This window comes from Delphinus delphis, chromosome 1 (genome assembly GCF_949987515.2).
Source record: "Delphinus delphis chromosome 1, mDelDel1.2, whole genome shotgun sequence".
In the NCBI taxonomy this organism is placed as follows: domain Eukaryota; kingdom Metazoa; phylum Chordata; class Mammalia; order Artiodactyla; family Delphinidae; genus Delphinus; species Delphinus delphis.
In genome coordinates, this window is record NC_082683.1 from 116,843,518 (window position 1) to 116,860,650 (window position 17,133).

General features: G+C 47.4%; 1 protein-coding gene and 1 long non-coding RNA gene across 3 annotated transcripts in view; one reads left to right on the forward strand and one right to left on the reverse strand.

The window, feature by feature from the left end:
• The window catches only part of OLFML2B (olfactomedin like 2B), a 41,248-nt gene extending 39,474 nt beyond the window's left edge, over positions 1-1,774 (reverse strand). For both annotated transcript variants that reach the window (XM_060033192.1, XM_060033183.1), the window contains exon 1: positions 1,366-1,774. In XM_060033192.1, coding sequence (XP_059889175.1) covers positions 1,366-1,539 — 174 coding nt within the window. In that variant the 5' untranslated portion in view covers positions 1,540-1,774. The remainder of the gene's footprint in view (positions 1-1,365) is intronic.
• A 462-nt stretch (positions 1,775-2,236) lies between these two features.
• Positions 2,237-13,985, forward strand: LOC132438897 (uncharacterized). The gene is made up of 3 exons (XR_009522239.1): positions 2,237-2,307; positions 6,705-6,878; positions 13,958-13,985. It is a non-coding gene; the product is annotated as an uncharacterized lncRNA (long non-coding RNA).
• Positions 13,986-17,133: the final 3,148 nt, after the last annotated feature.

The window sequence follows — 17,133 nt, forward strand, 5'->3', positions numbered from 1 at the left end:
CTCGTTATGTTTTTTTTACAAGGGTTGGGTTTCTGCTAACACTAATATTTGTTTTAGGACTGTTGTCAAATGCAGAATGGACCAGTGGAAGAAGGAGCTGTGTAGTTCAGGGTGACTTAATTGGCCAGTCTTTATGTGCTGAGAGTAAATCGTAGCTGTCTGCTCCCTGAGACTCTGCCTAGATTCCTACATATCCCTGCTCTGAGAGCTTGGGTGGATTCCTTCCTATCAGGAGGCTCCGGTTTCAGGAAGGCTTTTGTTGATGGTCCTCCAGAGCCCCAATGTGAAGGATTTATATGTCTTTTCGCTTTGGGGGTCAGTGTGAGGTTATGGGTGAGTACAGGGCACGTATTAGCATAATTATTAAAGGAAGGGTGAGGAGACTAGTGCTTGATAAATGCCAAGTGTTTCTACAGAAAGGAGCCAAGGATCCCAGTCCCAAGGCTTAGTGGAGGTACGGCAGCACTATAGGAACCCTTTCTCAGCCATGCCTCATCCTTAGGATTATGACGACACCCACCACACAATCATCATGCAGGCTCTGGAAAGCATGAAATAAACACTCTAGAGAGAACTGTCTTTTACAGTCACGAGATCTGGGTTGGGACAACCGTGAGATTGTCAGAAGACCTGGCTCTACCCATCTCTAGGGCCCTTTACTCTTCTAAGCCTTATGGTCCTTAACTATAGAATGGGAATAAGGATTGTGCGGGGATCGAGTCAAATAAACCAAGTGAAAGTACTTCATAAAAGGATACGTTACAGATCCTGTCCCTATCAGCTGTCACTCCCTCCCCTCCCCACTAGCGTCTGCCGGACCTGACTGGATCTGCATTTCCATTTCACCTTCTCAATATGGGGGGGACTTACCATCAGTCCCTCTGTTTGGGGGTCATCTCATATTCCTCACACTTGTTGCTGTTCTGTTCTCTCCCTGGGTGTCTCACTCCGAGCAATGAACTATCTCCCCATGGGTTACGCCATCTGCCTCCTGTCCAGCATGCCTGCCTGTTTTCACATTCCAATTCTGACAACCAGCCACACAGACAAGAGATGGCCACACTTTCTACACCCCTTCAACCAAAAGGTTTTGATTTTTTTTTTTTCTTCTTCTCAGGGAGTTGTGTGGTGTCTTCCCTTCCTTCTCCTCTCCTTTCTCCTGATTCTGTAACTTTGAAAGACCCTATGATTTTGAGAGGAGGACCCATGTCCATTTGCTTAAGAAAATATTCTGATAAAGGAAAAGTGCCCTCCCCTTTGGTAATGGAGGGAGAAAGGCTGCTTCCGAACGCTTCAGCAAGGACCATCTTAAGGCTCTTGCCACTACCCAGGGCAAGAGGGGGGAGCATGGGACTCGCAGCCTACCTGAGATAAAACGTTCTCCTGGTTGTCCGCTTCGTTTTGCAGAGTCTCGTCCTCCGTGGGCGCCACCGTCTGCACATCTGGGGGCTCGGTCGTCCCAGTCGGGGGAGTGCTGTACCCCCAGCCCAGAGCCATAACCAGAGCGAAGCAGAGAGCTAGCCGCAAAGACTTGGCCATGAGGGACGCGACAAGAGGGAGCTCGGCCCCTTCGGAGAATGGCTGGGGTCCGGTGGGGTGGAGGGGGGGGTGTCTCGGCAAGGACTAAGGCGAGAGGGTGTCTGGCTGGAGCCCGAGAGTGGCTGCTCACAGCGCCTTCCAAAGCTGGGTGCGGCTGAGCGGGGCGGGAAGATGCTCCCTAGAGACCCTGGTCATCTCCTTTCCAACGCGATCAGCCCCGACCGTGCGCCCCGCTAGAGAGTGGGGCGCAGGATAGGAGGAGGTGACGGGGAAGGTGGAGGTGGTAAGGCTCGCCGAGCGCGCCGTCCTCTGGAGAGGGCTCAGGTGGAAGGAAGGGGTCCTGGCAGAGGCGGGCGGGGCGGGGCGCGCGGGGGCGGGTGGCTGGGAGCCTGGGGGCGCAAGGGGACCCGGTGGGGGTGTGGGGCGGGCAGCTGCGAGGGCTGCTGGGCGACTGAGCCGCGAAGCGCTGGCGCGGAGGGAGGGCGGAGCCTCTATTGTGCCGGGCAGCGGGGATGCAGCAAGTTACGGCGCGGAGGAGGAGGACCGGGTAGCGCCCGGGGCTCCGGCGGAGGGGTTCCTGGCCGACCCCGCCCCCCCCTCGACCTCAGCTGCTGCGCACGCCCTCCGCGGGGGGGTGATGTCGCCCCTTTCCTTCATCTGACCGAAAATGATAAAGGGAGAGCAATCACCCCGAGCGGGATCCCTGAAATTTGGAGATCTCTTGTGCCCATTCTCGCGGAGAGGAGCGAGTTTCCTCTGGGATGGAAGGTAGGCAGCGAGAACTCTCTCCAAGCACGAGCAAGTATGGATGGATCCTCAGCATCCTCCTTTTATTGCATCTGGAGGAGAGATGGAACATTTACTGTTGGACGTTTCTTTTCCCTGACTTGACTTTGGGAAAGATATTTGGCAGCTTTGAACTTAGCGCCATCGGTAGTTTGCTTGCCTGCGGCAGCTTTAGAACCTGGCAATACCTCCAACCAGAGGATAGCTTTTTTTAACATCTTTATTGGATTATAATTGCTTTACAATGGTGTGTTAGTTTCTGCTTTGTAACAAAGTGAATCAGCTATACATATACATATATACCCATTACTCCTCTCTCTTGCGTCTCCCTCCCACCCTCCCTATCCCACCCCTCTAGGTGGTCACAAAGCTCCAAGCTGATCTTCCTGTGCTATGCAGCTGCGTCCCACTAGCTACCTATTTTACATTTGGTAGTGTATGTAAGTCCATGCCACTCTCTCACTTCGTCCCAGCTTACCCATCCTCCTCCCTGTGTCCACAAGTGCATTCTCTACGTCTGTGTCTTTATTCCTGTCCTGCTCCTAGGTTCTTCAGAACCTTTTTTTCCCCCTAAAGATTCCATATATATGTGTTAGCATACAGTATTTGTTTTTTTCTTTCTGACTTACTTCACTGTGTATGACAGACTCTAGGTCCATCCACCTCACTACAAATAGCTCAATTTCGTTTCTTTTCATGGCTGAGTAACATTCCATTGTATGTATATGCCACATCTTCTTTATCCATTCATCTGTCAGTGGACAGTTAGGTTGCTTCCATGTCCTGGCATTGTAAATAGAGCTGCAATGAACATTGTGGTACATGACTCTTTTTGAATTATGGTTTTCTCAGGGTATATGCCCAGTAGTGGGATTGCTGGGTCGTTTGGTAGTTCTATTTTTAGTTTTTAAAGGAACCTGCAGGGCTTCCTTGGTGGCGCAGTGGTTGAGAGTCCATCTGCCAATGCAGGGGACACGGGTTCATGCCCCGGTCCGGGAAGATCCCACGTGCCGCGGAGCGGCTGGGCCTGTGAGCCATGGCCGCTGAGCCTGCGCGTCTGGAGCCTGTGCTCCGCAACGGGAGAGGCCACAACAGTGAGAGGCCCGCGTACCACAAAAAAAAAAAAAAAAAGGAACCTCCATATTGTTCTCCATAGTGGCTGTATCAATTTACATTCCCACCAACAGTGCAAGAGGGTTCCCTTTTCTTCACACCCTCTCCAGCATTTATTGTTTGTAGATTTTTTGATGATGGCCATTCTGACTGGTGTGAGATGATATCTCATTGTAGTTTTGATTTGCATTTCTCTAATGATTAATGATGTTGAGCATCCTTTCATGTGTTTGTTGGCAAACTGTATATCTTCTTTGGAAAATGTCTATTTAGGTCTTCTGCCCATTTTTGGATTGGGTTGTTTGTTTTTTTGTTATTGAGCTGCATAAGCTGCTTGTAAATTTTGAGGATTAATCCTTTGTCAGTTGCTTCATTTGCAAATATTTTCTCCCATTCTGAGGGTTGTCTTTTGGTCTTGTTTATGGTTTCCTCTGCTGTGCAAAAGCTTTGAAGTTTCATTAGGTCCCACTTGTTTATTTTTGTTTTTATTTCCATTTTTCTAGGAGGTGGGTCAAAAAGGATCTTGCTGTGATTTATGTCATAGAGTGTTCTGCCTATGTTTTCCTCTAAGAGTTTGATAGTGTCTGGCCTTACAGTTAGGTCTTTAATCCATTTTGAGTTTATTTTTGTGTATGGTGTTAGGGAGTGTTCTAATCTCATTCTTTCATATGTAACTGTCCAGTTTTCCCAGTACCACTTATTGAAGAGTCTGTCTTTTCTCCATTGTATATTCTTGCCTCCTTTATCAAAAATAAGGTGACCATATGTGCGTGGGTTTATCTCTGGGCTTTCTATCCTGTTCCATTGATCTATATTTCTGTTTTTGTGCCAGTACCATACTGTCTTGATTACTGTAGCTTTGTAGTATAGTCTGAAGTCAGGGAGCCTGATTCCTCCAGCTCCGTTTTTCTTTCTCAAGGTTGCTTTTGTTACTCGGGGTCTTTTGTGTTTCCATACAAATTGTGAAATTTTTTCTAGTTCTGTGAAAAATGCCATTGGTAGTTTGATAGGGATTGCATTGAATCTGTAGATTGCTTTGGATAGTAGAGTCATTTTCACAATGTTGATTCTTCCAATCCAAGAACATGGTATATCTCTCCATCTGTTTGTGTCATCTTTAATTTCTTTCATCAGTGTCTTATAGTTTTCTGCATACAGGTCTTTTAACGCCTTATGTAGGTTTATTCCTAGGTATTTTTTCTTTTTGTTGCAGTGGTAAATGGGAGTGTTTCCTTAATTTCACTTTCAGATTTTTCATCATTACTGAATAGGAATGCAAGAGATTTCTGTGCATTTATTTTGTCTCCTGCTACTTTACCAAATTCATTGATTAGCTCTAGTAGTTTTCTGGTAGCATCTTTAGGATTCTCTATGTATAGTATCATGTCATCTGCAAACAGTGACAGCTTTACGTCTTCATTTCCGATTTGGATTCCTTTTATTTCTTTTTCTTCCCTGATTGCTGTGGCTAAAACTTCCAAAACTATGTTGAATAAGAGTGGTGAGAGTGGACAACTTTGTGTTGTTCCTGATCTTACAGGAAATGGTTTCAGTTTTTCACCATTGAGAATGATGTTGGCTGTGGGTTTGTCATATATGGCCTTTATTATGTGGAGGTAAGTTCCCTCTATGCCTACTTTTTGGATGGTTTTTTATCATAAATGGGTGTTGAATTTTTTCAAAAGCTTTTTCTGCATCTATTGAAATGATCATATGGTTTTTCTCCTTCAATTTGTTAATATGGTTTATCACATTGATTGATTTGTGTATATTGAAGAATCCTTGCATTCCTGGGATAAACCCCACTTGATCATGGTGTGTGATCCGTTTAATGTGCTGTTGGATTCTGTTTACTAGTATTTTGTTGAGGATTTTTACATCTATGTTCACCAGTGATATTGGCCTGTCGTTTTCTTCCTTTGTGACATCGTTGTCTGATTTTGGTGTCATGGTGATGGTGGCCTCGTAGAATGAGTTTGGAAGTGTTTGAGAAGTATTGGTGTTAGCTCTTCTCTAAATGTTTGAAAGAATTCTCCTGTGAAGCCATCTGGTCCTGGGCTTTTGTTTGTTGGAAGATTTTTAATCACAGTCTCAATTTCAGTGCTTGTGATTGGTCTCTTTATATTTTCTATTTCTTCCTGGTTCAGTCTTGAAATGTTGTGCTTTTCTAAGAATTTTTCCATTCTTCCAGGTTGTCCATTTTATTGGCATATAGTGGCAGGTGGATTCTTAACCACTGTACCACCAGGGAAGTCCCCCACTTTCTTCACCTTTTTTTTTTTAAATTATTTTATTTATTTATTTTGGCTGCATTGGGTCTTCATTGCTGTGTGCGGGCTTTCTCTAGTTGCAGCGAGCGTTGGCTACTCTTCGTTGCGGTGCACAGGCTTCTCATTGTGGTGGCCTCCCTTTGTTGCGGAGCATGGGCTCTAGGCACGTGGGCTTCAGTAGTTGTGGCATGCAGGCTCAGTAGTTGTGGCGCACAGGCTTAGCTGCTCTGTGGCATGTGGGATCCTCCTAGACCAGGGCTCGAACCCATGTCCCCTGCATTGGCAGGCGGATTCTTAACCACTGTGCCACCAGGGAAGTCCCTTCTTCACCTTTTATTTCCTTTTTATTCACCTGTTTCTCAGACCACGTGACCTTCTAGACCTTCTATTATTCTGCTTATTTTTTCTCTAGAAAGGCTCCAGTTTGAGTAGCTGTTAGAGCATATTGAAACTATTTCTTCCCTTTTTCTGGGCACTGTTGTTTTATTAATACAGCCAAAGATTGCCTTTGTTTTTCTTGCAGTTACATCACACCAATGATTCACATTGATTTATTTTTTAAATGTAGTTTTTTCCTCTTCTTTTTTCTTTTACATGAATTTTATACTTGTTTTCTCCATCTTGTGCTCTCCAGCGATGTTGTTGTTTTTGTTTTAACCTAAATTCCAGGCTTTACATTTTTTTCCCATTGAATATTATGATGGTTTTGGCCCATCTTTTCATTCTGTTGAAATCTTGCTGTTTTTGCTTTTGTCCCAGTTTGGGATCATTTCCAAATTCAATAAGCCTAGTTTCTGTCTTAATGCAAATCAGTAATTTTAAAAAGTCATATTCATTCATATTCTAGAGCCCTACCCATAATACGAAAAATCTTTCTTTATTGATATTAACTTTTTTGCTGATTGCTCCGGCAGTCAGAGGCATCGGTGCTTAGGCCACGTGTTTTCATCATGTCTAAAAGCATTTTCCGACAGACTTCTGTCACCTACCTTTTAGAAATCTGGATATACTGTGGCATTCCTCCCACCTGCCAGTCTGATAACTTGATCTGAAGATCCTGAGATGAGCTCGGTTTGGCTTTAGAGCATCCAAGTTGACGTAAGCTCCGTGCAGTCTTTGCTGAGTGCCTACAGATCTCACTTCACCTGATCCTCAGCGTATTCATGCAAAGTAAGTACTGCTCTCCCTGTTTGCAGAGGAAGTCATTGAGGCACCAAGACAATGAGCTGTATGATGACCACTCTGTACTGAGTGCTCACTGTGTGCACGCGTCATTTGATGTTCAAAAAAAAAAAAACCCCTGAGCTAGGTCGTATCATCCCCTTTTACAAATGAGGAAGCAGCCTCAAAGAGGGGCATACTTACTGTGGAAATGTTCAAAGAACAGGGTCCCAGAAAGCCCTGAGCATGCCACTTCAGCAACCTGAGACCTAGGACCTTTATAGGTTTTGGCCAGCTGGCAGGTTGCCGGGCTCTGGGGATTCCTCAGCTGCTGTATCCACCAGGCCTCCCCAGCCAAGTTTCCTTCTGGCAAGAGCATCTGTTTTCCAGTTTACCTGGGAGCCTCCGGACTTTGCTCTGAAATGCCCGTCTGTTGAAAACCAAGGCTTCATTTGCCAGGTGGGGCTGGGGTGGCTAGAAATGACCTGCCACCTTAGTGTGTAATTTAGAAAAGGCACCTGTCCCACAGCCTCAGAATCAAAGAGCAGGGCAGAATCCCACGAGCACCATCATTCTGCCGTCTCCCTTCCCCAGCTCACTGCAGGGTGGGAGCCCTGCCAGGGAACTGTCATAAAATGCTGGAAAGGGATGATGGAAAGCCTGGCCGAGAATGAAGTCTTTTTTCCCCTGTTCACTCTGCTTTGCTGCTTTCTCAGCTTCTTATTTTGCCTTTGATCTTCTAGGTTTTCTCCCTTTTTAAAATTCAGTGTAACTCATTCATTGAATGTATATTATGGGCCGGGTGCTCTATGGCCTGCTGAGCACAAAAGATGAAGAAGACAAAACCTCTGCCTTTATGAGCTCATGTTATAAAGATTACATGTAATCCTGGGGAGGCATACAAAAGGCTTTTTTTCCCTCTGAAGGTATTTTAGTAAAAACAAAGTTGTTCGTAACTGCAAAGAGGTAGGCGGTGAGAAGCCATTAAAAGATTTGGGCTAGGAGAATGGCCATAGTCAGATCTTCAGATTACATGAATCACTCATGTGGTGAAGAGTAGAAAGCAGAGAGAAAGGCAATACAACAACTATACTTCTCTTGTTTGCAGACCACCTGGCCTCCTGGGTTGTCTCTGCCCAAGCCAGAGTCCTGTGCTGGATGGGTCATTGCTCTGACTCAGAGGGAAGCTCCCCTGTCCTCTATGACTTGTGCTGGTCCAAGGAGGGATAGATAGGCAGAGGCCCTTTGCCTTCGCAAGGAATTTTCCATGGCTCCTACATGGCAGAACTCCGAGAGATACAATTCCCATCATAGCTTACGTGAGTGGAGCCCCCTAAAATTCTGCAGGCACAACCGGCAACCACCCAACACTGTCCTGGGGCAGGCCAGGAACACTGCATACAGCCTGTGGCTTCTACACACCATGATCTCTCTCTCTCTCTTCCCTACCCCTCTCTCTTCCTTCACTGCCTCTCCGTCTCTCCTGGTTCCAGGAGACCTCCATGCTTAAAAGCAGAGAGCAGCACACTGGCACAGATTACGTGCTATCCTGTGGTGTGCTTTTTCAGGGCATTCACATGCCTTCCCTGCCTTTTCATAGATGTCTGATGTCCCTTTAATAAGTTCTGCCTTCAGTGATGAGTCTTTACACATGAATACTTCTGGTAGAGGCAATGCATTGCCTTAAATCTATACCAGGGAATAAATAACTGATAACAGATTTTGCTAGGGAAGAAGCCGTGGGAAAACACTGCAAAGTCAAAAGGACGCATTATGGGACAATGCCAGAGAGGAGAATGTGGAGAAAGGAAAGGCCTGGTCCTTGCTTTACCACCTAGCCTAGAAATGAGGTGTAAGGACTCATTCTTGATTATTAAAGATGCACAGAAGCTGGTTCAGTAAAGACTGGGAGACAGCACTCCAGGCAGAAGCCTAGAGATGGTAAAGCTGTGGTGAGTTACTGGGAAATGCAAGCAAAGCTGGAGCACGGGGGTTACAACAGACAGAAGAGAAGGGGACGTAGCATGGAGGTCCAGAGGTGAGAATGGTGGGCAGATCACCCCAGGCCTGTGTACTGTGCTGGGAGTTTGGATTTTGAGCCAAAGGCTGTGGGAGGGAAATCCCAAAATTGCTGTAAGCAAGGGAGTGAAATAATAAAACTGGAGTTCTGGTAGATGGTCCTGGCAGTAGAATGGGTTGGAGGGTCAGACTAAAGTAGGGAGACCTGTTTGGAGGCTGTTGTTGAAATCCAGGTATGAGATGGGAAGGCTCTGATGAAGGTAGTGGCATAGAGAGAAAGGGGTGGCTAGGAGATTCAGAAAGAGGTAGAAATAAGAGGACTCGGTGACTCTCTAGATATGGGGGACAGAGTAGGGTGAAAGTATTAAGAACTCTTGGGTGTAAGTAATAAAGCAATTTTATACAGATTAATCAAAGAAAAAGGGTGAGGAAGGGGACTTTATTATAAGGATATAGGATTGTCTCACAGAACCCAAGGGCTCCAGTGTCACTGGGGTCATTAAGGACCTCTCCACACAAAAGACATAAGGTGTCCAGGTCATAGTTACATGAAGAGAGTGTGAGGCTTTCTCCTTCTCAGGCCCAATTCCAAATGCCCTGGGAAGGGACTCTGGTGCAACATGCATCAGGTGCCCCGTCCTGAACTGATCACCTAAGGTGTGTGTGCAGGGGGTCAGGTCACTGTGTAGAAGTGGGAAGAAGGGCAGGTCCCAGGGAGGGACTAATAGACCAGGCAAATAGACAGGTACCCACTGTATTCTAGCCCATGGCTGGCTGGCTCTCTGTCTCCCCTCTGCTTCCAAGATGCACTTACTTAACATAAATTAATCATCTTAGAGAAAAGAAAAATGTATCCCCAGAAGAGACAAGCCAAAGTAGTATCTAGGAATGACAACTCTTCTATGTGCCCACATCTCCAGGTGATACCTTTTCCAGCATGGCTTGAATCTAGTCCAGATGTGACTTCTCACCATCCTACAGCCCCCAGATTCAATGATAAATTTAAGCTGGTATATGTGTGCACAGTAGCTCTCGGCTCAGTGTAGACATTTCATTTGGTAGATTAGCCACTGAAAATGGTAATCCGTACAGTTGCTTTTGAGGATACTCCCTTCTGTTCACTGGGGTGCATGAACATCATTTAATTTTTTTTTTTTTTTTTTTTTTTGTGGTACGCGGGCCTCTCACTGCTGCGGCCTCTTCCGTTGCGGAGCACAGGCTCTGGACGCGCAGGCCCAGCGGCCATGGCTCACGGACCCAGCCGCTCCGCGGCATGTGGGATCCTCCCGGACCGGGGCACGAACCCGTGTCCCCTGCATCGGCAGGACTCTCAACCACTGCACCACCAGGGAAGCCCGAACGTCATTTAATTTTAGCCATGTCAGGCAGCCTGGAGCCGTGCAGGAGCCTGGGCTTCAGGTCAGACAGACGGTCTGTGGAATCCAGGATTTACCACACTTACTGTGGACTTTGGGAAAGTCACTTCACCTCTGTGAGCCTCGGTCTCCTCATTCTAACCTGGGAGTCACGTAAGCATCCTCTACTGCTTACTATGCACTCACCACGTGTTCCTTGTTTGACCCGGGCAGGAATGAACTCCAGCCCCAATTCTAAGGCTAAAAATCATGGGGACTATCAAGGTCACAGAAGGTTTACTGAAAGGGTAAGTCTTAGATCTGGCATCGAGAGGAAAGCCAGACACTGACACAAAGGTGAAGGTTTGCTTGTAAGCAGGAAAGATGATTCTAGTCTGAGATTTGTCGGGGCTTTAGAACCACAGACCTGGGCTCAAATCTTTTTTTTTTTTTTTGTACAGAATGTTCACAGCAGCTTTATTTACAATAGCTGAAGACTGAAAATGACTCATATTTCATCAACAAGAAACTTCCTGGTGGCGCAGTGGTTAAGAATCTGCCTGCCAATGCAGGGGACAGGGGTTTGAGCCCTGGTCCGGGAAGATCCCACATGCCCCGGAGCAACTAAGCCCGTGCACCACAACTACTGAGCCTGTGCTCTAGAGCCCAAGAGCCGCAACTACTGAACCTGCGTGCCACAACTACTGAAGCCTGCGCACCTAGAGCCTGTGCTCTGCACCAAGAAGCCTGCGCACCACAACAAAGAGTAGCCCTTACTCGCCACAGCTAGAGAAAGCCCACGTGCGGCAATGAAGACTCAGTGCAGCCAAAAATAAATAAATTAATTAAAAAAAATAAAGGATATGGGTTTAAAAAAAGAAAAGAAAAGAAAAGAAAATGGATAGACACACTGTGGTACATCCATACAGCGTAATACCACTCTGCTGAGTAGTATACAAATTCTATGAAACATGCCACCCATCCAGGTACCAACATGGATAAACCTCAAAAACTTTATGCTGAGCTAAAGAAACCAAACACAGCAAACAGTACATGCTGTTGGGTTCCACTCATATAAAGTTCTAAAACGGACCAAAGTAACGTGGTAGAAATCAGAACAGTGGTTGCCCCTGAGGGTGGAAGGTATTGACTAGGAAGGGGCATGAGGGAACTTTCTGAGATGTTGGAAATATTCTGCTGGGCTCAAATCTTAATCCTGCCACCTATCTGGCGGGTGATCTCGGGCAAGTTTTTGTCTTCTGAGCCTTAGTTTTCTAACACTGCTAGATCGTTGTGGAGATTACAGATGTAAAAATAGGTCTGACTCATAGCTTGCCACATTCACAAAGATTTGTTGAATGTCGAATGAATGATAAAATAATAACCATTTATTAAAAGGGGATATTATTACTCCTGTCTCTGACCCACTATGTGAACTTAGAACTCTCTCTGTGCCTCAGTTTACTTCTCTGAAAAAGTAAACTATCGTTTTGGATTCTTTGTTCCTTCCATTTGGTGATTATGACTTACGTAAACAAATTTTTCCCTTTTCTGGGTTTGCTTCATTCCAGGGACTAAACTTTAACAAGGTAACTTTCTGAAGTCTGAGCAATTCCTGAGGTGTTTGGAGCCAGCTGCCAGCCCCTTGCTTTTGTTGGCAGGGCAGCCCAGGCATATTGGCAGCTGTAGCTGCCCAGGGAGATGCTACCTCCAACGGGGAAATAGGGATGGGGGTAGAGGTGGGTAGGGCAGGGGGCTTGTCTGGGGGGACATACAGCATCACCCAGAGCAAGGTGGTGAGCAAAGCAAGACTGTCACAAGCATCCCTGGCCTGACACTGAGTTCTGAGTGAAAACCAAGGGACACCTCACTCCGACCGGAGGAAACCCAGCTATGCACTCTGAAAGCCAACACTCCCACGTAAGGAGAGAGGCACCTAAGATAGCAGCATCACGACTGAGTCAGGGTGGTACCACCCCAGAGCTCCAACTCCTGCCGACATTCTTTCTCCCCCTGCCTCTAAAACACTGCTCTCTTTTGAAAACCCAATCCAAGTTCGTTCCAGTTAATCTTGGGATCTTCCCTCCTGCCCGCCTCATTCTCAACCTTCCTTCATCTCGTTCATACCACTCTGTTTTCCTCTTACTCCTCCTTCCTCCCTTCTTGCAAGGAAAAACCCATTCAGAGCTCTGTTATCGGAAAGTGATAAGAGTGGTTCCTGAACAACCACTGAAGTTTTCCATTCCTTCACAGAAGATTTTCAGTGTCTGAGCTTCACTGCTTTTAGACCTAGAATTATATGTCCAGTAACACACTACCTTTGTGTAACTCCAGGGGAACCATAAAGTGTAAATGGTGTCCTCTGGGGTGAAAGACAGTTTGAGCACCTAATATGGCCAGGTGCAAGCATCTCATCTCATTACCACAATATCCTGCAGTGGAGGTGTTATTACCCGCAGGCTGCAGGTGAGGAAATTGAAGCAGAGAGATTGATTAAACGTGCCAGAGGACAAAAATACACAGCTTATAAGTGGTAAGCTAGCTTTGATCTCAGGTCTGTCTGATTCCAGGCTCATGCTGTTCATCACAGCCCATCCTACAACATTTAACATTTTTTTTTTTTTTTTTGCGGTACGCGGGCCTCTCACTGTTGTGGCCTCTCCCGTTGCGGAGCACAGGCTCGGGACGCGCAGGCTCAGCGGCCATGGCCCACGGGCGCAGCCGCTCCGTGGCATGTGGGATCCTCCTGGACCGGGGCATGAACCCGCGTCCCCTGCATCGGCAGGTGGACTCTCAACCACTGCGCCACCGGGGAAGCCCAACATTTAACTTTTAAAACCCAAATTCATCTCCTCACCCACGTGTCATCTCCCCTTCTAGAATTCCATACTTAAGGTTCTCCAACCTCTTAGGGGCAAAGTGGCGCATCTGTGTAAGAACAACTGACTGCAGAAGCAGTGGGCAGTGAGATGTCCCATCTGGGAGACCTGGCTTCTAGTCCCAATGCTGCCACTCCAGCTGTGTGTGTGAACTTGGGAAGTCATGGGCTTTAGTTTGGTCTATTTTCCAAGAGAATTGGTTGGACGGAGCAATTTCCAAGGTGGTCCCGTTCAGCCCTAACATTCTGAATTCTTTGGTCCAAGCAGCTTGATTTATGGTACTTCTTTACTGTATTCTGAACGGTTGGCTTGAATGTAGCTACCCACAGAAAAATAGTTGTTTTGTATGTTTCTGTAAGGCCATCAGTCACGCTAGAAAGTGTTGAATATTTGAGTTGTGAGAAGGGTAGACATCCCATGTTTTTCATGACACATTCCACAACGTGTGTGCATTCTGGGTTTCCTCAAATTGTAGCACGGTGATTGCATAGTCATGGTGTGCAGTCTGTATCTGAAGACAGGTGGGAGAGGAGGGAGGAACATCAGGGCTGCCCCAGGGTGTGCTGCTGGGAATTTGGCTGGTCTGGTCAGAAGTGGTGGGTCACTCCCTGTGGAGCATGTGTCCTGGCCTGGGCAGCAGGAGAAACAGTCTGGTTCCAGATCGGCTCACTCTGGGATGGGGACAAGCTAAGCGGTGATAGTGATAGCAATCGTGGGCAAAGCCCATTAACAATTCCCAGGAAATAAAAGTAGAATCCGAGTAATAAGATAAAGTCTACCTTTTTTTATCCTTTTCCTTTTCCTTTGTGCTTAGTCTAGTTTCACTTGCTCATAGGGTACCACGTGCAGAGGCCTTGCACCCGGCACTTCAGACCAGAGTTCCTAGTGGGAAATGGCTGCACCCTGCACTTCAGCTCGGGGACCCTGTGCACAACACCTCAGTTCAAGATGGTGATGGCAGGCTGTGTGCAGAGATGCTGTGCCTGACGCCGCGATCTGGAGCTACGAGCAGCGCGGCTGTGCCTGACTGGCGAGAACTCCACCCCTCTCCCCTCCCTACTGATGAGAACCCTACAAAGCAGCCCCGCCAAAGGCCTTCTGGGGAGAGTATGTACTCTAGAGCATGAGCTTGCCCCTCTCCATTCTTTGACCAAAGACTAAAGCTTTCCTTTCCTCCTGAACTGAACTCAATCTCATTCTATTGGCTTGAACGACACAAGGTAGGTACTTGACTGGTGACTTGACCTCTTCCGGTTGGCACTAGTTTCTCTGGGGGGTGCTAGTGGGCTGAGGGGCCCTGTGAGCCGCTGGTGAGAACAGGAAACACCCACTGCCTCTCCAGGAGGACCTCTCCTCCCCCTCTGCTTGTGAGGCGAAACTTGGGTGATTCTTTGCTGACCAAGGTTCCACGGGCTCTCCTCCTGGTATCAGCACAGAATACTAGCTGCCCCAGCGGTCTAGTGAGTACCCTGTGGGAATTCCTATTGCTTTTAGCTCTCACCCAGTGGGAAGGCTAAAAACTCCTTTTCGGCTGAAAGGGAGAAAGAGAAGACCCCTGCCTCAGGCAGCTGTGCTACTCCCTAAGGGACCAAGGTGGTCAGGAACTAACGTGGCTAAACTGCTCTGGCCCAGAGACAGTTCTGTGGGATATTCTGACAGGAGGGACTAACTCTCTCAAGCACACACCCTTATAAATTCAAGGGGGACCCCCAGTTATATCAGAGTCCACACCATTTGGACACTGCCTATTTAGGTCCCTTGAGGAGTCTATTTTTTTTTTTTTTTTTTTTTTTTTTTTTTTTTTTTGCAGTACGAGGGCCTCTCATTGTTGTGGCCTCTCCATTGCGGAGCACAGGCTCTGGACGCGCAGGCTCAGCGGCCATGGCTCACGGGCCCAGCCGCTCCGCGGCATGTGGGATCTTCCCGGACCGGGGCACGAACCTGTGTCCCCTGCATCGGCAGGCGGACTCTCAACCACTGCGCCACCAGGGAAGCCCCGAGGAGTCTATTAACAGTCCAAATTTCCCAAACCAGAAATGCAGATCACTCCAACTGCCTCCTCGGTAGCTGGGAAAAGTCATAGTAAGGGGTTGAGGGAAAATCCAGAGGGGTTCCTGAATCTGATTAGGGAAGCTTTCAGACCCATGACCCCACATGGGCTGACATCCAGCCTCAATGTACTCCTAACCGGGGAAGAAAAGGCCATGGTCTTTTCAAAAGCCCCAAAGGAAGCAGACAAAGAGAACAAAAACAATGCAGGTCATGCAGGGAACCAAAGGGTTCCAGGTAACAAACCTAACTGGGACCACCAATATAATGGAGATGGGGTGGAGGACAGAGGCTGGCTCATTATAAAAATACGGTCCTAAAGGGAACCCAGGCTAAGTGGGCTGGGGAGCCCCATGAGCCGCTCACAAGACTAGGAACCCCATTACTGGGAAGCCCTTGAGCTGCTGGCAAGAAAAGGAAACACCCACTACCCTCACCTACCTGTCAGTTAGATAAAATGAAGGAAATCAATTGGTAGCCATCAGAAAACCCTCCAGCATTCCTAGAGTGCCTCTGAATCTATATCACCACTGACCCTGAGTCACTGGAAGGGAATGCAGTCCAGAGGTCATATTTCATTTCCCAAAGTTCCCCCCAACATTAGGCGTGAACTTTGGAAACTGGAAACAGAGTCAGATACCCCTACCTCTGGCCTGGTCGAGGTTGCCTACTGGGTGCTTAATAACCGAGGTATAGAGGAGGAAAAGCCAGAGGATAAAATGGCCCAGAGGTAAGCCTACCTACTGACTGTTGCCCTCCAATGTCAACGGGTCACGGGAATCTGGACTAAGTGCCCACGGAGACTCTTGATTCTGGTGAGTGACCCCCAGCCTCCAAGGAGGAATAGCAAGCCAAGGAGACTAGGACCCAATCAGTGCACCACATGTAAACAAGAGGGTCACTGCGAGGGAGAATGCCCTCACTGCCCCTGAAAGGGGATGGAAATGGCAGATCCTGGCCTCTCCCCTGGAAGGCAGATGGTCCAAATATATGAAGAATGATGGGCCCAGGGGCCCCTAAGCTGGCACTCCAGTTGTCCCCGAGAAGCCCTGGCTGACATTGGACAAAGGGGGAAAGCCAGTCTAATGCTTGGTCAACACCGGTGCCACTTTCTTGTTTCTGAATGCCAGATCAGGCAAACTTGGTCACAAGCATTATAAAATTATGGGGGTATCAAGGGAAGGTCCAAGAACGGGCATGAAAAGAACCCAACGGTTACCACAAAACCTGTCACACACTAAATCCTGCCCTCTTTCTACCTCAAGAAACACGGCCCTTGAAACATGATTGTACAGAAACAATAGACACAATCTATTCCAGTTGCCCCGACCTAGGAGGTGAGCCTCTCCTGAACGCCGAAGAGGACTGGTTTACAGACAGGAGCTGTTTTATGAGAGAGGGAAAAAACCTGGTGGGGTATGCAGTAACTTCCCAGACCTAAGTGACAGAGGCACAAAGCCTACCTCCAGGGACTTCTGCCCAAAAGGCCGAGCTGATAGCTCTCACCGGAGCCTTAGAGCTCAGAATGGGGACGATCTTAAATGTTTACACAGATTCCCGATACGTGTATGCCATTCTACATGCACACAGCTACTTGAAAGGTAAGAGGTATGCTCACTGCGGAGAAGAAACAGGTAAAACGTGGCTTAAGCATACTGAAGCTCTTAGAAGTGTAAGCAGCTCTTTGCAAGAAACCACCCTCAGCAGGAAGCCCTTTTTCTTGTCGCTTTAGCAAAGCTATATTGTAACCAGCTTTTATACCAGGCACCCCCATGCTCTCTCTACTCATCTCCCACCCAAGCACACCTTTCAAATCTTTCAATCGCACAACACCTTGCCTAACTTGGTTCTTTCTGCAGATCAAAGAAGTAAAAATGAAGAATCAGTAATTAACATATGACCAGAACTCTTCCCTAGTTTCCCCTTCAGTAATCTCCCGAACAAACTGTGTGACCAAACTGT